The sequence below is a fragment of the Watersipora subatra genome, chromosome 6 (genome assembly GCF_963576615.1).
Source record: "Watersipora subatra chromosome 6, tzWatSuba1.1, whole genome shotgun sequence".
NCBI lineage: Eukaryota > Metazoa > Bryozoa > Gymnolaemata > Cheilostomatida > Watersiporidae > Watersipora > Watersipora subatra.
The window spans coordinates 1,342,188-1,361,344 of NC_088713.1; the positions used below are offsets into that span (position 1 = coordinate 1,342,188).

The 19,157-nt window shown below is 35.7% G+C and overlaps 1 protein-coding gene across 6 annotated transcripts in view; it reads right to left on the reverse strand.

Moving 5' to 3' along the window:
* The window catches only part of LOC137398550 (serine/threonine-protein kinase pakA-like), a 59,690-nt gene that overhangs the window by 16,731 nt on the left and 23,802 nt on the right, over window positions 1-19,157 (reverse strand). For all 6 annotated transcript variants that reach the window (XM_068084675.1, XM_068084679.1, XM_068084677.1 and 3 more), the window contains 4 exons: window positions 17,025-17,171; window positions 7,294-7,529; window positions 3,002-3,062; window positions 1,618-1,769 (listed from right to left, as the gene is read on the reverse strand). In XM_068084675.1, coding sequence (XP_067940776.1) covers window positions 1,618-1,769; window positions 3,002-3,062; window positions 7,294-7,529; window positions 17,025-17,171 — 596 coding nt within the window. The remainder of the gene's footprint in view (window positions 1-1,617; window positions 1,770-3,001; window positions 3,063-7,293; window positions 7,530-17,024; window positions 17,172-19,157) is intronic.

The window sequence follows — 19,157 nt, forward strand, 5'->3', positions numbered from 1 at the left end:
TACAATATATATATAATATATATATACATATATAGTGCAGCCTCGCCATATGATTTTAATTCATTCCAGTGTTGTCGTCTTAAGGCGAAAATGTCATATAGAGGAGTATGGAAACCCACAGTACTTATATAGTGCAAACATCCTCGGTAACAATCATCAAAACTTTATGTGTAACTACAGTCTATATTAAAATTAGTAACAAAATAGTATGTTAAGCTTAGTAGCTACAGTTATCTACAGTAACTTTAGTGTATTCAGTGGTTATGGTCTGCACAATAAATTGTAGAATTTCATTACATGTGTATGCACAGTAGCGGCAGTACGTACCATAGGCAGTTGTTACCTTTGAGACAGACGTATAACATAATTTTGAATTGAATTTCTTAAATTTAGCTCACTAAACACACAATTAAAGCTAAGTTTTAGAATATATTTTGAACTATTTTTCTGAACTTCAACATTTTCATCCCAAGCGATGTTGTTTTAAAAAAAGTTCTGTTTAATACGCAATGAAGTGAAATTTTGTTAGCAGGCTAAGGGAAGTTGTCTGATTCACGACCCTTAATTCTAAGGGATCGCAACTTCAACTTGGCCACTAGTTTCAAAGGGAAAATATTACTGTTTCTCACACAAGGAATGCTAAACTGAGATAAATGAGTGGGAGAAGGGTTTCGGCTAACAGCACGTTGGCCTCTTTGTTATTTTGATATAATAAGGACATTAACTGCCAAATTTGAACTTTGAGCGAATTTTTTTGTTGAATTCGTGTGGTGAAATAGGATTTGTATAGCAAAGACAAAAACCATCATGATTCACTACATAAGGCGAAATGTCGTATAACATGGACATCGTAACCCCAAGGCGCAATGTATATATTTTTTTAAAATTCATATAGACCAAGTGGTTTTATCAAATATAGAATATGTAAAACAAATTTTATTTAAATGGATTTGTAAAAAAGCAATTATATTTTTATTTTGGTCTGAACTATTCTAAATAAAAACCCAACAACTTACATCCGTTTACAAAAATGTTTTAGAGAATGTTATCTTACGCGAAGATGGTTTTTATTACCACAGATGCATTGCGTAAGAACAGGAGCTAGTGTATTATATTACTGCTGTATTATATTACTGATGTATTATATTACTGCTATATTATATTACTGCTGTATAATATTATTGCGGTATTATATTATTGCTGTATAAAATTACTGCTGCATTATATTACTGCTGCATTATATTATTGCTGTATTATATTACTGCTGTATTATATTACTGCTGTATTATATTACTGCTATATTAAATTACTGCTGTATTATATTACTGCTGTATTATATTACTGCTATATTAAATTACTGCTGTATTATGTTACTGCTGTATAATATTACTGCTGTATTACTTACAGTAATTATATTGGCCTTTATAGAAGATGTCAATATAATTTATCTAACACCCCATAGTGTTAGATACTTCCATTGTTGTAACACTTTCATAGTTTTAGGCATGTTTTTGTGTTATCCTGTTTTACAGTTACGTGTAGGTCAATGGGTTGTTGTACCAGCTAACCTTACTAAACGGAATACAAAGCACTACTGTAATCCTGTAGAAAACCAACCTTTTCATCGATGGCCAACTTGTTCATGGCCTCCGCTGACCCGCTAGTCTTCAGGGAAGGAGAACTCGATTCTACTTTATATGACTCTGAGCTGTTCAGGGTTTCAAAAACAAACGCTCGTCTCTTTTCCTGGTTAGGAAGGGTGACAAAGCCTTTAAAACATAAAAAATACATCATGCATCACAAACCTCTAATAGATCTACTGCTACTCTGGTACTAAACTAATAGATCTGTCAAAACTCTTCTTTATACTACTTATGTGAAGGTCATGCTGGTAAAATATCGCATATAAAAGTTAATTTGAACTTTTGATCATTTTCACTTCAGAGTAGCCATTTATTTTAAGCCCTTAAACTCTCTGTTGGGCAACATTTAAACCCGGTTTCCATTTACGCCGTAAGCACCGATGACAGCACCGCGGGCTGTCAGCGGTGAAATGTAATCATAAGCAATAATAACAGTAATAATCATAAACGCAAGAGTTTATGATGTTCAAATTTCGCGAAGATCCGCAGGCGAGATCTTCTCGAAATGGGCTGTTCATGTGAAGGTCAGCATTATCAAACATGGTACGGCGAGCGAACATTTTCATGTGATTATTAGCGATGCAGCTTTATGTGAACAGCAGCCGCCGAGTCTAGCGTTTCAAGTGTTTTACTGCGCGAGATTACCGCCGGGGTCTCGCAATCGATATGGGAACCAGGCTTTAAGAGTATCTATTAGCATCCTGTTGTCATGCAGTTTTCATGAGAATCACGCAATTATAAATATTATCAGATATAATTATATATCATATAATCATAGATCATTATCATAATACAATTATCATAGATATAATTATCGATCACTTGAAGTATGAGTTCTCCCATAACTGGCTAAAATAAAAATCTACTTGCATACTTGGACAGTTTGGAAAGCACCTAGCTTTGACTAGCCATTTATGGTGTATAAGAAGTCAGAGTTGGGCGTTACTGCAAGAAAAAGCTAGATAGTTTCACCTGAGCATTTCCAACAGGACCTTTGAATATATGTTCCTTTCATATATACATCGCTGGTGACAATGCAAGTTTCACCTTAAACCAACAGACTGCTAAGAGCTTTTAAACAAAACAAGCTATAGATGCGTTTGGCGAAAATTTACTTTTGCTTTAAAGTTTGTGTTTGTCTAAATAGTTTGGTTTATACCTTTAAAATCCTTATGATACTGAAAAATGAACAATTTTATCACAAAACCTATTAGAAAGAAGACATAATGCCATGCATACAAGAAGCCGGTCGTAGCATTGTCATGTGATAATTTCGGTAACTTTGTCTCTTTCCATGCATTGGTTGCACCAGAACTAACTTAAGATATTCATAAGTTCATGATTGCAGGTATACTTACCTTTCTGTTGGTTGCCCCGAAGTCTTTTAGCCTCTTTCCTTCTTAGAGTTGGTACGGGAACCTGCTCAAAAACATTTTTATATATAGCCTATATTCTAAGGAGAACAAGGAATACTTGAATAGCTCAGTAAAATGGTAATAATCAGTATACTGGCTAATAACCATAAATCTAACATTTCAGTCAAAACAACCGTGGTCCTTGGCCAAAATTTGATTCACAGAAAGTTGAAACAATTAAAATTTGTTGAAACAACCAACAACAGACCACTGAAGACTGAGAGAAATTGGCTCAATATGATGATGACTGTGATACAATTCTAATGGCTCAAACACACTAGGCGATATGTAGCGCGATGTGTTGCGCGATATCGCGTGGCACCAATCTGGGTTGAAACTCGCCCAGCAAGTCGATGCTGGGCGATAACACTACACTTTCTCTATCAGAACTTTATCGCGCATGAGATGCATTTCGATTGGTTGTATTTCCCCAGAATGCAATGATCTGGTAGCTAATTTTTTGCGTCGGTGTTTACCAACATACGGCAACAACATTTTGCTATTTTGTTACAACTGAAACATCATCAAAAAGAACACTGAATTGTTCATAGATTTAATAAGAGCACATACAGTCATGTACAACAAAACACATAAAAATGACAAAAAACTCAGTTGAAAAGCAACATTTGGGAGTCAATCGTGGCGCAGGTTGACCACCTTGGAAATGGTAATTATTTATTATATTAAAAATAGAAAACTGCCATAAAGTTAATAGTATATAAAAATTGTAAAATATTACAGTTAAAAATACAAGAACCGTTTTTTCTTATGTTTTCTTGCAGTGTACAATTCGTGAAAGGGAGATAGGGCTTTACAAGAGCAGAAGTTGTTTACGCCGTTGTAAATTATTAAAAATGACGTAAACAATGCATGAATTAATTAAATCCATCCACTCATCTCTTGATTCATATATTCACCGAGTTGATGTTGATGTTGCCCTCAATATAGAGATGTTTCACTCTGAGCCAAGTGGCCATTTCTTACTGAGATGAGTTTGATGTGACGGTTGCATCTAACTTAGGGCAAAGAACAATGAAGTTCACCAGTGGAGAATGCTCTTATCATTTCTCTAAACTATGTTTACACCAGCAGAGGCCATTTATACTAGCCAATAATCAAGCAGGATTTCCAATATTGATTAGCCGAAACATTTTAACAACTTATAGTTTTGGCCAATTAAGAATTTTTTGACCAGTCGGCTGCGCAGCAGTTTGAACTTGTTCATTTTACGAGTGACTGCAAGGTTAAGACGATAAACCAGGGTAGTCTGAGTGTCGTTCCATGCTCTCACACGGAACAAGCGAGCGATTACCGATAAGCAAAGAGAATGACAAACTTATTAGACTGCACCATACTGATTGTCTGTGCAGATCGGTCGATGCATTTACCTGCGAAGCAAATAGTGAGTCGCAAAAATCAGATGGTAGGCAATAGCACTTAATACAAAATTCATCAGCAAAACAGCAAACGCAGCCACAAAAATTAATCGCATACAGACATAGTTTAACATGACTGCTGAGGTCGAACTTGAAAGAATAATCCTATTGAAACAATATTACTCATACGAAGGTAGACCTGATTATGAAAAAAGAAAATTTGTAAGGTTGCAAAACATCAAGCATGGCAGTTGGCGGACGAGCAAAAAGATTTCCAGTAATAAGTGAAAATAGTAGTAGAACGAAAAAAGGAGTAGTGGGCACGGCTACTCGTAGTCGTGTCCACTACTACTACGCACCAACTGAGAGATCCCAAACTCGAATAAGAGAATTGAGAACCATATAAAATCATAAGCTTTCCTTTTTAACCAGATCAAACATTTTAAAAGATTGTTCAGTTTAGTGAAATGATTTTCTTGCCGACCCCAGCCCAGTGGGGACAGAAATAGATAGCAATGAGTCAAAACAAGGAATTTTATTACCACAAGGAAAAGCATTATTGATGAACTGCGGCTAATGGATGTAAAATCGTTTAGTGAATTGACTAACGATAGCTCTACTGTTGCTTTACACTGTTATGCCATCTTATAAAACTGGTATGTTGACAGCTTTCCACTTCACTAATGATGATTCTAGGCGGAAGTTGAATCAATCATTTTTGCATATTCATATGCTTGCTACTCAGTCATGCAAACATTTTGCTGCATATGCATAAATATAACGCGGAATGTTTATATCTGATAGATTTTTGTAGAGTGAAACAGTTAATAAAACCGTACAATCTAAACAGCAGATAAAAAACTGGATAGCATAAACACAAGTGTGTTATCGCCTGTTTGATATCAGAATGTTATTATTTGACTTGTAAAAAGTGAAAACCTATAACCGACTAAGATAACGTTTTTAGTATTTTCGAGGTTAATTTAGTGCCAATTTATATTAAACTAGCTGCTTTACCGACAAATTTTGCAACTTTGTGTCGTTGTTTAAAGTTAAAAATACACGCTCATAATAATTTAGCACAGACAATAAAAACATATATTCACAATTCATTAAATAAAAAAGAATAATATTAAATAAAAGAAAGCAGGTATATGGTTTGTATTTTATTATTGCCATTTTTATGGAAAACGTTAGAATCGACCCGCCTAACAGATATTCTACCAAAGCCAATTTTCACTCATACGCTAGAATTATTAATGAGTAAGCGTATGACCGATCATTCTAAGTCAAAACCGAGAATTATGGGTAATTTAGAGTACTTCTATTAAAGTATTGTGTTGTCATCATGTTTAAAAATGGGTAATTTAGAGTATTTCTATTAAAGTAATATGTTGTCATCATGTTTACAGATGGTTAATTTAGAGTATTTCTATTAAAGTAATGTATTGTCATCATGATTACAATTTTAGTGACCACCAGAGTAATGCTGCCTCTGTCTGAAATGTACACAAACGATTGCATACAATCATCAGAAACAAACAGCTGTATGGTCCAACTACAAGAACGACGAAAAATTTATTTTGCTGTATTATTTACCAGCTCTCTATATTGACAGGAGCTAGACTGCTGCAACATGCTGAAAGCAACAAAGAAACCAAAATATTTCATTTCACACTCAAAAGTAGTGTGAATGCCAGCATTATTTTTATTGTTGTTTGTAATGACATACTATGACTACCAGCTTTAGCTACTAATTAACCTTTTCACTGCCATCCATGTACAAATTTAGCTATCGGCCTACTGCCAGCCATTTATCAAAAATTGCCGATTTTGCTTCATGATATGTATACATTCTTTTTCAACCTGAACCTCTATCTAGAACATTTTAGTTATATACTTTATGTTTCCAACATGTAAACAAATAGTGCTATGCAAAAAATTCAATGTATCTATACTTTGTGCATTGCTAAAGCTATGTGATCTACGATCGCTGTGAAGCGATCCCTAAGAATGTTCGTTATTCCTACAAAACTATTACTTTCACCACCATCACAGTCAGTGCTGCTAATTTAACTAACTGTGCAATCACGAAAACCTGAATCTGAATTGGCCCTAATGTCAGCAACATAAAAAATTCTCGGTTTTCTAACTCAGGAGGTACTTACGAACGCCGTAATAACGCTAAATCGTTTGAACGTCAGAAAGGAAACAAGTTCGTTTTTAATTTGGAAATTCCCATACAAAAATTTAAAATTGCTTCATGATTTTAGGCTAATTCTATAAAAAAAAACCTTCGGAAAACACTGTCAATACCATAAAAGTGCTAAAGATCTTTGGTTATGTTGTCAACAAATAATAAAATTGAGTTACTACGCAATTGCTGAGAAAGTCGGAAAAATGCTTCTAAGCAGTCGACCATTGATTACGCATAAATACGTCCACGGCAGTGAAAGGGTTAACATTCGTAAAAAAGCAAGTAATCACAGGAAATAATAGTTATTATTACTAGTACCCTGGCAGTCGAGTGCTGTGTGACAGATCATCGGGTGTAATAACTATGTGTACAATTATTCTAGAAACCCCGCGAGTGGTTGATTGGTAAAATGTCACTCTATTAAGCCGAACGCTGCCGGTTTGATTTCGTGCGATGCAATCTTTTTCTCAACCTCCAGCCTTGACGGCAGCCAGACAAACACAGCTTGTATTATAGTAAATATTGAACGATTACTATTTTGACCAACAAATACTTGACGAAAACAACTTTTGAATCATTTCCTAAAGCAATTATGGAATTTGAACACCAATTTTATCAAGTATAAACTTTCAACACCGACATATAGCACTGTATCCACTCACCTCAAACATGTCAGTCAGGCAGGTGTCAACTTTCTTCACAATGCAAATATCCTCTGAAGAACTGAAGCTATTTTGAGAAAGGTTACTCAACCTCACAGTTATTGGTTCTTCGTAGAGAGGTTGAAGTACGGCATCGGCTCCGTTTGTTGCGGGGATTGAAGGATCGGGTGTACTTTTTGAAGGTGTTGATTGAGGCTCGCCAGGAGTGGATGCCGATACTTCGGAATATATTTCCTCTGAAAAACCTCAAATTAATGCTCAAAAGTATCACTTAAGCTTGCTTGCTTATTAAGTACCGTGCAAAGTTAATTAGGAGACCTTATACACCACTAGTCAGTTTAACAGCGATTCACTATTTGAGGATAGATTATCAAAACACTATCATAGTCATTAGGAGACTCAATTCATTGGCTAATCCTTTCATATACATTCCATTTAACGCATGACTCAACATAACTTTCAAATTACCATCTATCACATACACTCGTCTGATTGGGTAGCAAATACAAAATGAATGGATTGATTGGACAAGATACATACAAATAACAGTGAAACAGTAGGAAGTACCACATAGTTGTGGCGTAAGATCTATTAGTCATGGCTGATGTTTACGAGTTCACACGGTGCATGCGTGTTGAATCCTCAACAGGCCTTTGTAGGCTGTGTAGAGTTATAAACAATCGAGAATAGTTATATACTATGAATTTGAGTAACAACTATGGATTAAAAGAATATATGTAAACTCGTCTTTGCGTTCAAATAGTCCGATTCAATGATATCATACGAGCTGCTTTAAAATCTGGCACATGAGTCTTTTATTCACCTCATCGTACTCAATGCTATTGTTAGCTAGCTCCATGCCAAACACTCTACAAATACTAAGTGTGCCCAGTTTGTGACCCAGGCTATGACTAACATTTCTGACCAAGAATTTCACTAAGACCACTTCCAAGACAGTCAAAAGTGTTTTTGAATTTCGTACACGGGAGCATGTGATTAAATGCTATTCAGATTTAAATGATCACTCCTTAACAATTATAGGAAATTTATGGTAGTTTTTGCCACATTTATGTGAATTATAACAGAAACAAGTATGAAGACTCCAGAGAAAGAAAGTAGACAACCGTCTGAGTAGTAGTGAACTAGCCAAAAACCTGACTTGAAATCTTCATGAATTTTTGTATGTTGAATAAGCATTATGATTGTGGTACACAATGGTGCCTAAAGCCTGGTTCCCATATCAATTGCGATACTCCGGCAGTAACTTGCGCAGCAAAACGCTTGTGACGCTAGGCGGCTTCTGTTCACATATAAAGCTGCATCGCTAAACATAATCGTATAATCACATTAAATGTTCGCTCACCATGCCGTTTCGATAATGGTGACCTTCACCTGTACAGTGCATTTCGGAAGGTTTTGCCTGTGGCTTTCGCGAAATCTTTTGCGACGACAGCCGGCTACCACCGGCGGTACCCGGTGTGTAGGTTCACATTTCACTGCAATAGCCTGCGGTGCTGTCGCTAGTGCTTTGCGACATATATGGGAACCAGGCTTAACTGAGCTAGGCAGGGGTCTGTTGGTAGCTGATAAGGACATTCATGGTGGTGCATCTTCAGAAGCCATGACTTGAGATTGTTTTGAATACTTCGGAGTTGCAATACGTCGAGCTATGAATGATAACTGTTTGAATTATAACTGGTGTATTCCATGCACTAAGAATGTTTTACTAGATTGATTCAACGGTTACCCGTTGAGTAATTACTAAGATGGTTGCATATCAGTGGCATGTAAAAGATTGTAGCAAATTCATGGCTATGCATCATCGGAATCAACAAACGCCTATTGTGTATTCTACAAAACAATCTTTTAACAGTTTGCAATTCGAACCCCTCTAGGAAGCTAATAACCTCCCCTCAATGAAGTTTAGTTCTAAAGACTATTTATAAGGATTTTCTACAAGGTTTGGACTCGATTTGTCCTGCGCTTTTGAATAGTAGAAAAAGCATTCAACCCACTGTTAATTGTACCAAATGATGGGCTAAAACAGGTGTGTCAAACCTAGGCCAGCTTGCCAACGACTCCAGCTATAATACATAATATTATTCTGAAACCTGTCTTACTGTCAACCTTCCAACCTATTCTGACAACCTGTCATGTAAATGCCAAAAACAGCAATAAACACTTTCAAATGTACCATTGTTTGTAAACACTTGCAAGGATAAACTAAAATGTAGTGTAAACCATAAAGCAGCATATCATAAAACCTGTACTTGAACGCTGCCTTTATTTGAAAGCTACTTTGACATGCTTTGATCTTTATGAACCGATTATTGCAAGTGATCAATAAAAAAGTGTCCAAAAAATCGTATTAATAATAACTGGGTTACTTCAATAAAAATCAATTCTTTCATTGTTTCTGTTCGTAACTAACTCCAAAGCTTTCCGGTTTTTTCGTTAAACCTTTGAATGCAACATCATGAAAGTAATTATTAACTGTATCCGGCTAATAGTAATTCCTTATTTGATACGGTTTTGATACTTCGATGTATATGAAAAATATTTTAGAATTTCTGATAGAACCTGCACTACTATTTGGAGGCTACCTTGTGTTAAGCGCGCATGCACCTAAAAGTTTATCATTATTTGCATGACAAAATAGCAATACGTAAAGGTTTTTTTTATGTTAGGAAAATAGTTTGGAGATTAATATCGACTAGTTCAGCAGTGCAAAAAAGTTGAGGCCAGAAAACACTGTGGAAAGCATAGACCTATCAATTATACAAAGATTATAGACCTATTACTTTACTATTATATACTATACTATATATAAAGTATAGTTAATATGTCTATGGTGGAATGTATTGAGCAGTCAGAAGAAAATGAAACGGTTCCAAATGCAAGCAACAACCAGAACCCAACTGGTCAAGATAGCTAAAAAATACTTTTTATTTCAAAAACATTAATTTTTGTTTTTGCATTTATTGTAATTGTTTGTTTGTGGTACTTGTTCTTGAATATATATTTGTAACATTTGATAGATTATTATATAACTTATGAAATTGCAGATCTATCATGCATTATTCGATAGTATCTTTGCAGTTGTCTAAACATGGTTTACAATGTGATCGACACCCCTAATTTCTCTTCTATTGCACAGAAAAAGCCAGTTTTAGCTGCAAACTACAGCTAACTTTAATGAGTGCAATGAGCTTTCATGTAACACAACTACACTTGGCAGTTCCATGCACCATGAGAGATCGTAATGAGTAAACCACTATATGCATAATTAGTTCATGAAGATCGATCATTAATTCGTAAATTGGTGTAATCAAGTTCAATTATCAAGGGAGGCAACTTTTTTCCTAACGCTCATAGTGTGGCTTCAGCTAGACGGACAGACACTGCTCTGTTATAATAAAGACTAGTAAACATAGTTGTAAAATACAAATATGTCTTTAAATTAAAAAAAAATAAAACATTGAAAGTGACAATAAATTGCAACGCAGGCTGTAGCACCAATGTAGGTTAACTGCAGGCAATAGATATCGACTGGTAGAAATATGTCTCAGCATCCCGATGCATAGTTAGTTAGAGATCTGGAACAGGGTGTAGCTGACTCACATGTACAGCCAGTTTCTTGCATTAAAAAGGATTGATATAGCTTCGCCCAAAGGAGGGTGCAAAACATAGGCAACATTCGATTCGACCGATTAAGGGTAAATATTATTTTCCCAAAATTCTGAAAAGCTATTTGAAAAATTCAACACCACCTTTTATTTGAACATCACCTCTATTAAAGTGCAGCTATAAGGAAATGGTTGGAAAATAGAGCGTAGTGGCATTCAAATAAAGGTTTTGCAGTATTTGTTTTAGTCAACACACTCGTAGATAATCCCTTGATGAGTCACCCTTCTGGAACGTTTATTTCCTTGACAGATAGGTACATAAATAACTAACCATTTATATATATAGCTATACATATGTACATGTAGCTATATATAACTCTAATCAAAAAGAGAGCAAACTACTAAGTTTGTCCTAAGCAAAGGTTTTTCAACTCGGAAAGTTCTGTTGGAGCCAAATATCTATCGACCGCAACAGTGATGTGTAAATCCTCACCCAAGTAGAACACATGACTGTTTTCTTTAGTAGTTTCATGCAAAACTAGTTTCAGTAGTCAATAAAATTTGTCAACAAAAATAATAAAAATATTCTTAAAAAAAAAATGTTTTTATAACAAAATGAAACAAAATACACAATAATAACAATATTTTATAACAAAATAGACGTAAGAGCGATTATGGCGTCTATAGTTACACTTCGAGAAAGAGACCAACAGAACAGAGATGTGCAACGCTGCAACTTGAACAAAATAGCATATATCAATAACGTGAGAGACAGGCAGCTCCGCAACTGGTGATGTCATTTCGGCACATATTTTTATTTCTAATGTTTTAACTGAGATCAAGTTTTGTCAAGTTCAATCTTGAAAAATACTTGCAGTCAGATCACCTCAAATATCAAAGACAATTCTAAATGATAGAAAATACTGCTACCTTCTGATAAAATCTACCAATTTGTTTATAAACAATTTTGTAGATTTTACCAGAACGTAACAGATTTGTAAAACAAACAATCTGATTAGATTGTTTAGTTTACAAATCAAAAAATTTACAACAACAGATTTGTAAACTAACAAATATCTGATTACAAATTTTGGTTACAAATTTAGTTTACAAATTTTATTGAAACAGATTACAAAATTTGTTTACAAACCATTTACAAAACTAACAAGTTAGTTTTTAAGCAAACAAGTGACCGAGTATTACTATGGAAATATTTTACCTCACCCATCAAATCAGATCTTGTATCAAATTAAGTGTATGTGCAGAAATTGGACTGTAACACATAGACCTTTAAAATGATTTTAAAACGTCTGATCAAGTGAACTTTAACCATTTGGGTTTATATGAAAGCTTGCTGTCTGTCGCTTTCGACAATGACTTGCATCTTAGTGATGCATGCTTGGGTCTAGCAGTATAGTAGAGTTGACCAAGTTCTCAGTATCTACTTCCGGAACTGTCAGATTAACCTGATGGATGCCTTTGCAACGCGCCCAGTCTGACAGGACCAGGTAGCCATTTCACTTGCCCAACGTTGAGATTTGGGCAAGTGGAATTATGTGGGAAGGACAGAGTTAATGTGCCCACGTTGTCAGTGTGCTACACAGAGCCTCCAGGTTATGATCTAGATCCAAAAGACTCAGCAATTTAGAGTTGAAAGCTTGCTGAGAGCTTTTTGTCAGATTGGCATTAAACAGGATTAACCACCAACCCCATGGTTGACAGGTCAAAGGGACTTGTCACTAGGCCACCATGACATCCTACCTAGGGTGTTTATATGAAAGCTGGCTGGTTATGTGAAATGTTATAACAGTAAATTAAATTATTGTTGAACTCTCAGTGAAGTACCAAATACGAGTAATTTATTTAAGCCAAACAGATATTTACAAACAATATCATGCTTATCAATAGCTTGCGAGGTGATGTCACGGATAACTGCATGTTTTCAATTTCAATGAAGTGCTTGTTGTGTTCATGTATATGATGATATAAGTAACTTATGTTCAGTTTATAATAACAGACAAAAATGGGGAATTATCTCCAGTCATAATCGCAAAATAAAAAATTTATCTATGACTAGTTTTTTGTCACCATGAGCACGACTGACCTTTGAACTACGCACTTATAGATAGTCAAGCTATTTGTATCACGATGTGGGTGTGATTGTACTAAGCTGGGTACAACGGGGAAAATTGAGAGCATAACGTGACCTGAACGAGGTGCTAAAAACATATGGCAATAACATTTTACGTCAGCCATCAAGCAGCTCAGCCCAGCGATAAAGCATTTCGCAATTACACTGATCAATTTAGTGCATCACATTTACAAACATCATATTCATTTAGTTTCTCCTGTTGTTATGGATGAAAACAATATGGACAACAACTGAACATTAAATCCTTACTTCACAGCGTTTTATTCATTGAAGGCCTATTAGGGCCAGCTTATTATACCTCTAGTTCAATTCATAAACAATCATTGTGATTTCATTGTGTACCGTCCTATATACTGGCCCTGAATGGTCATATCTTATTGTAACTGTTACATAACACACTCGGCAGTGAGCTACATTCGCCAGCCGGATGTGAAAATTGTTTTTCTAGACCAGTCAAAGGGTAGGTTGTTTCCAGATTCCCTACTCAACAAACCACAGCTAATGTGCTGGCCTCATGGGAGTCCATAAGGTGGTTTCATCGGCTAACTAGTACCATTTTGATTCACAGCTATGTTCAAAAGACCTATCGGTAGGAGGAAGTTTTCAGAAACAATACTGCAAGATTATCGCGATAGATTTTCTTTGTTCATTTATTTAAAGACGTTGCCATCCTTAAAACACCTTAACAAAAATATACTTTATAAAATAAAGGTTAATAAATCGTTTTCTGCAAAAAACTAACTAGCATTTGTTTACATAAAGGTTATGTAGTATCATCAATGAGATCAATGCATTTGAAACCAATAATCAAAAATTGGCTCAAATACAAAATGAGTTTGTCATAAATCTTAACGATGAAGAAGCTATATGTGACAAATTATTGTTATAATCAACACTCGAGTCATGAAAAATATCCTTAGCTGAGTCACCAGTAACAAAAATCTCACGGAGTCAGAATGGGTTGTCTTTATATTTTAAGCAGTCCACTATCAAATTTCTAGAAAGCTGTGTACAAAACAGGGTCATTTTCATTATAAAGATTATATATGCATTGTGATTCGTCACCTCATTTTTTGTTTACGACAATATTCTAAAAACATATTCTTTGACTTTTTTCAAAATCATCATTTATCAATCATGGTTTCTAATATAAAGTCACATGCAGTCAACACAGCCACTATATGTATGGAATAGCACCATCTTCATTTTCTTATTTGGGTTGGCACACTAGGGTTCCTCTGTTCAAGTTAATGGCCAATCAGGGCACTTCAGGTATGTCACATCAATGAAGAAAATGTTGATGAACGCTCACTTTCAAAAATATTAGCTTGCTGCCATTTATTGGTTGCTATTGGCTGGTAGCTAAGGGGCAGTAACCACTTAGTTATAGGCATTGTCTAGTTACTATCGAGTAGTAACTATCGAGTAGTAATTATCGAGTAGTAACTATCGAGTAGTAATTATCGAGTAGTAACTATCGAGTAGTAATTATCGAGTAGTAACTATCGAGTAGTAATTATCGAGTAGTAACTATCGAGTAGTAACTATCGAGTAGTAATTATCGAGTAGTAACTATCGAGTAGTAACTATCGAGTAGTAACTATCGAGTAGTAACTATCGAGTAGTAACTATTGGGTAGTAACTATTGAGTGGTAACTATTAAGTGGTAACTATTGGGTAATCACCATATAATGCCAAGTGGACCAAACTTTATGAAAAGGCGCCTCTATGTACCAATAACGGCGATGAACAAAAATTGCCCTACTTACTGGGCATTTTCAGAATTTCATGCTACCTGATCTATTATTAAGATGGGAAACTATACAAACTAGTCCCTTGACCTTGTCAACAACATTGTAAAATATCTTTGCTTCCAAGTGAACATATCTGAAGACCGGAGGAGCAACTAAAATCAAGAAGTATGGAGGAATACTAGGCATAACGGTAGAACGAGGGTCAATCTTGTTACAATTAAGTGTGATATCGCGATATTCTACCCTTGACCTTTGCACATATTAATATCTATCATGTTGACTTGTAAGATAAAATCTACCTTTATAATATTCACCTTGACAATTGTGTTTTCATAGATATTTTCCTTATGAACTGCACTATATTGTTTTAGTGCTACTCTGAATGAAATAACTTTTTTTCTTTTTCTGATCAGTTTGAATTCAAACACATACTGACAATCAGTTGGCATATCATAACCAAATGGATAACAACCAGTCATAGACTTCCAGCAATCCTCAATAGACATAAACCCGGTAGCTATTGTGAATATCACTCTCAAGTTTTGCGCTCTAAGCGCCAAGAATTTATGGTGTCTTATTAAGTTTCCTACCATTGTCATAATACCATAATTATTCAATGAATAATGCTATTTAAAACTGGCAAATCCAAATTTAATTAATTGAAATGTTATGCTAATGAAACGTTAATTGAACCCGCATTTGCCATGTTTGTTTTACTTCGCGGAAGCTCACAGCCAAAATCACCACTAAAAATGCAAACTTTGCTTTGCTCTCTAACCGTTCCACTACCGAGCGCATGCGGTTGGGAGTTGTTCAGCGTACCAGGCCTGTCAGTTAGCAATTTTATTATTTGACATGGTTACGAGAAGGCTGACCTAACTTACCACGACTGGTCATAGATCTCTAAATAAAAATGCATTAAAAAGCTGAGAAATATCGTTACAACTTAATATTTATTGCAAATAATCTCCGAACACTTTATAAACCATACTAAAAAAATTTGGATTCATGAACTTTCTAATTCATTATTCTAAATTAGAAAGTGTGTCTTAATTTTATAACAGTATTTAACAATTTTGTACAAAACTCATAGCCACTCAATTATGTCTGCTAGTTTTCAGCAGAAACTGGTTTATTATGTGCATAAAAAGATGAGATATTAGAATCGATTCAACGAAAGCCAAATTTCGATAACCGGCAATCATGTTTTGAAAAATAAATTCAAAGTATGCTATAAGTCTGCTAACTAATAAGTTACACAACAATAACCTACCAAATACTACAATAATATGTTTAAAAACAAGTGACATGAACAAACAATATTTATGATACAAGCAACAACAAAAATGAACATTTTTCAAACATAGGTTTTTTCATCGTCTGCTCGGCCAGTTTCGTTCTGGTTGTTGCATTTGTTCAAACACATTTGATCTTCTACCGGCTGTTCAAGACCTTCTGTAGTGTTTTCTGACCTCAACTTATTTTCTATACTGCTCATCTAGCCGATATTAGCGGCTGAACAATTTTTTAGCAGAGTCGTCTTAGAACTCACTGAATTCTGCCATACACTCCCTCCAAATTTGGATGTTCTCCCTCCAAGTTCTGATACCCTTTCTTCTGAAAACTGATACCTTTCTATGTTCTGAATCCCTCCCTTCATGTTTTGAATCCTCCCTTCGTGTACCGAATCTCTCCTCCTATGTTTCGAATACCTCCCTCCATGTTTTGGTTCCCTCCCTCCATGTTCTGACACCCTCCCTCCAAGTACCGAATCTCTCCTATGTTCCGAATACCTCCCTCCATGTTTTGGTGCCCTCCCTCATGTTCTGACACCCTTCCTCCATGTACCGAATCTCTCCTTCTATGTTCCGAATACCTCCCTCCATGTTCTGACACCCTCCCTCCATGTACCGAATCTTTCCTATGTTCCGAATACCTCCCTCCATGTACCGAATCTCTCCTATGTTCCGAATACTTCCCTCCATGTTCCGAATACCTCCCTCCATGTTCTGGTTCCCTCCCTCCCCTATTTCTAACTCATCTTGGGAGCTAACTCAGAGGTTCAATTTCATCATTATTGCTAGTTAGCAGAGCCAAAGAGTGCCTTTCATAGAGTCTTTTATATGGCAGTGAAAACAACATCTAGTGAGCCTTTGTTTTATCAAAGCTCTCAATTCACAGTTTGTAAAACATTCTCACCAGAAGCTTGGCGGACTAGCTGGTCTGGACTTTTCACGTCATGAGTTCGGCTGTTGGGTACATTGACATATCTCAGAGCCGGGTCAGGACCCTTCCCTGCTGAAGCATTTGGATTATTCTTTTTGTAATGTCCTAATCTTTTAGCAGCTGCAATGTGCAAAACAAAATGTAGAACAAAAGCAAGTAGGTAGAGATCAGTGACGTGAACAAAACTAATAAAATTGTAAATGCTAATTCTTTCAAAAATGAACTGAAGCGCTACCTCAGACAACCAGACTAGATTAAACTAACTAGACAGACTTCTGCTGACTCTACTTTTAGGTTCCACGCCTTGATTAGCCTATTGCGCACAGGGACCTCATCATCACCTTCCCTGGAGTGACATTTTTTCTACTTCTATTGTTCTTTTATACTGTAAAAAATACTCTTCATATTATTTTTTGTAGTTATATTATAGATGAAAATAAACAAACAAAACAAAAACTGGAACCTCTTTCTAGCAAAAGAGAGCCAAACAATTCCACAAAGACACAATTACAAACTAAAGTGGGTTAGCTTGTATCCAATTCGTAAAGGCAACAGAAATAATGGTTGTAGTTATTTGTATTTCAAACAAGGTATGTTCTTGGTTGGTAAAAAATTTTTGTTGTGAACAGTACCCAGGCCTCCGCGGGCCACAAAAACCATGACAATATTAGTTGAAGAAGGGGTTAATAAAATTTTACTAAAATTATGTTAACCCTTTTATTATGACAACAAAAACTTTATTTTATTGTCAGTTTGTCTATTTCGCCAACTTTGTTAAAGGGGGCCAAGTATACTAGTCTACATTGTTGATGCCACAGTGCGAGTAATTAAAGCCTGGTTCCCATATACGTCGCAAAGCACCCGCAAGCACAGCAGCAAAACACTTGCGGTGCTCGGCGCAGTTTAATGTTCACATAAAAGCCACATCGTTAATAATATCGTAAACATAATTGCGTAATCAAATAAAATGTTCGCTCGCCATGCCGTTCTTATAATGGTGACCTTTACACGTACAGTGCATTTCGGGAAGGTTTTGCCTGCGGCCGTTTATGAAATTTGAACAGCGCTAAACTATTGCGATGCCGCCGGCAACTACCGGCGATCCTCGGCGCATACGTTCCCATTTCATCGCTAATAGCCTGCGGTGTGTCGCCGGTGCTTTGCGACGTATATGGGAACCCGGCTTTACGATCACATGCTGTTCTTTATACCACCAGTGGCATTGCTGGAATATAAACCCAAATCTGTTGCAGACCTGTCAGGCAGTTCAGACCATAGTCGCTCATCTCAATATGTTCAGATTATTAGCAGCTACGTCGTGTATATTAGTTTGGATCTGGCAGACATAGCTGTATAATGGCTGATTATTAACATTAACTGTTATGAACACAAGCGAATGGTATGCTAGCAAGACACAAGGAAACATAAGGTATGGATTTAGAGAATGCTAAAACTAGAGCCTGCAGAAGAAATAATATATGAAGCTGCTAAGAGGGAATGAGAAAAGAATCACATGTATCAATCATTATGTGGTGTTGTGGTTGGCTAATTGTAAGCTAAGCATGTGTGTTTTGACATGAAAAAGCCAATTTACTCTAAAACAGGACAGAGCATATCAGAGTAGATATGATTTACAAAGGCATTTATTAAAAACATTTAATATATAATACAAACAGTATAGTATAATTTATGTGTAGGCCTATGCATCTTCAGGACAAAAAATATTTATTTTTTTCATATGGTGAGTGTTGTTTGCTGTGCCAGTACAAAGTATCCCCTAACTTTCAGAGCAACAAGCAGGTTTCAAGCAATAAAGTTATCAAGTAAATGGAAGTGTTGCAAGGCCTCAGCTATATTTATGTCAGTTTACAAAGACCAGCATTAAAAAAGCTACTAAATATTTTACTGGTAATATAACTAAAATCATGGAGTAGGGATGACCCATTACATTAAAAAAAACATGAAATAACACTTATTACAGAAAACGCTCAGAAATATTTTACCGTTAGAATTATTAGTACAGAGCAAATGTTTGTTAACCGACAGTGAGCAGTACAACACAAGGAAGTCAGTACGCCCATCACCATAAGCAATACACACATGTAG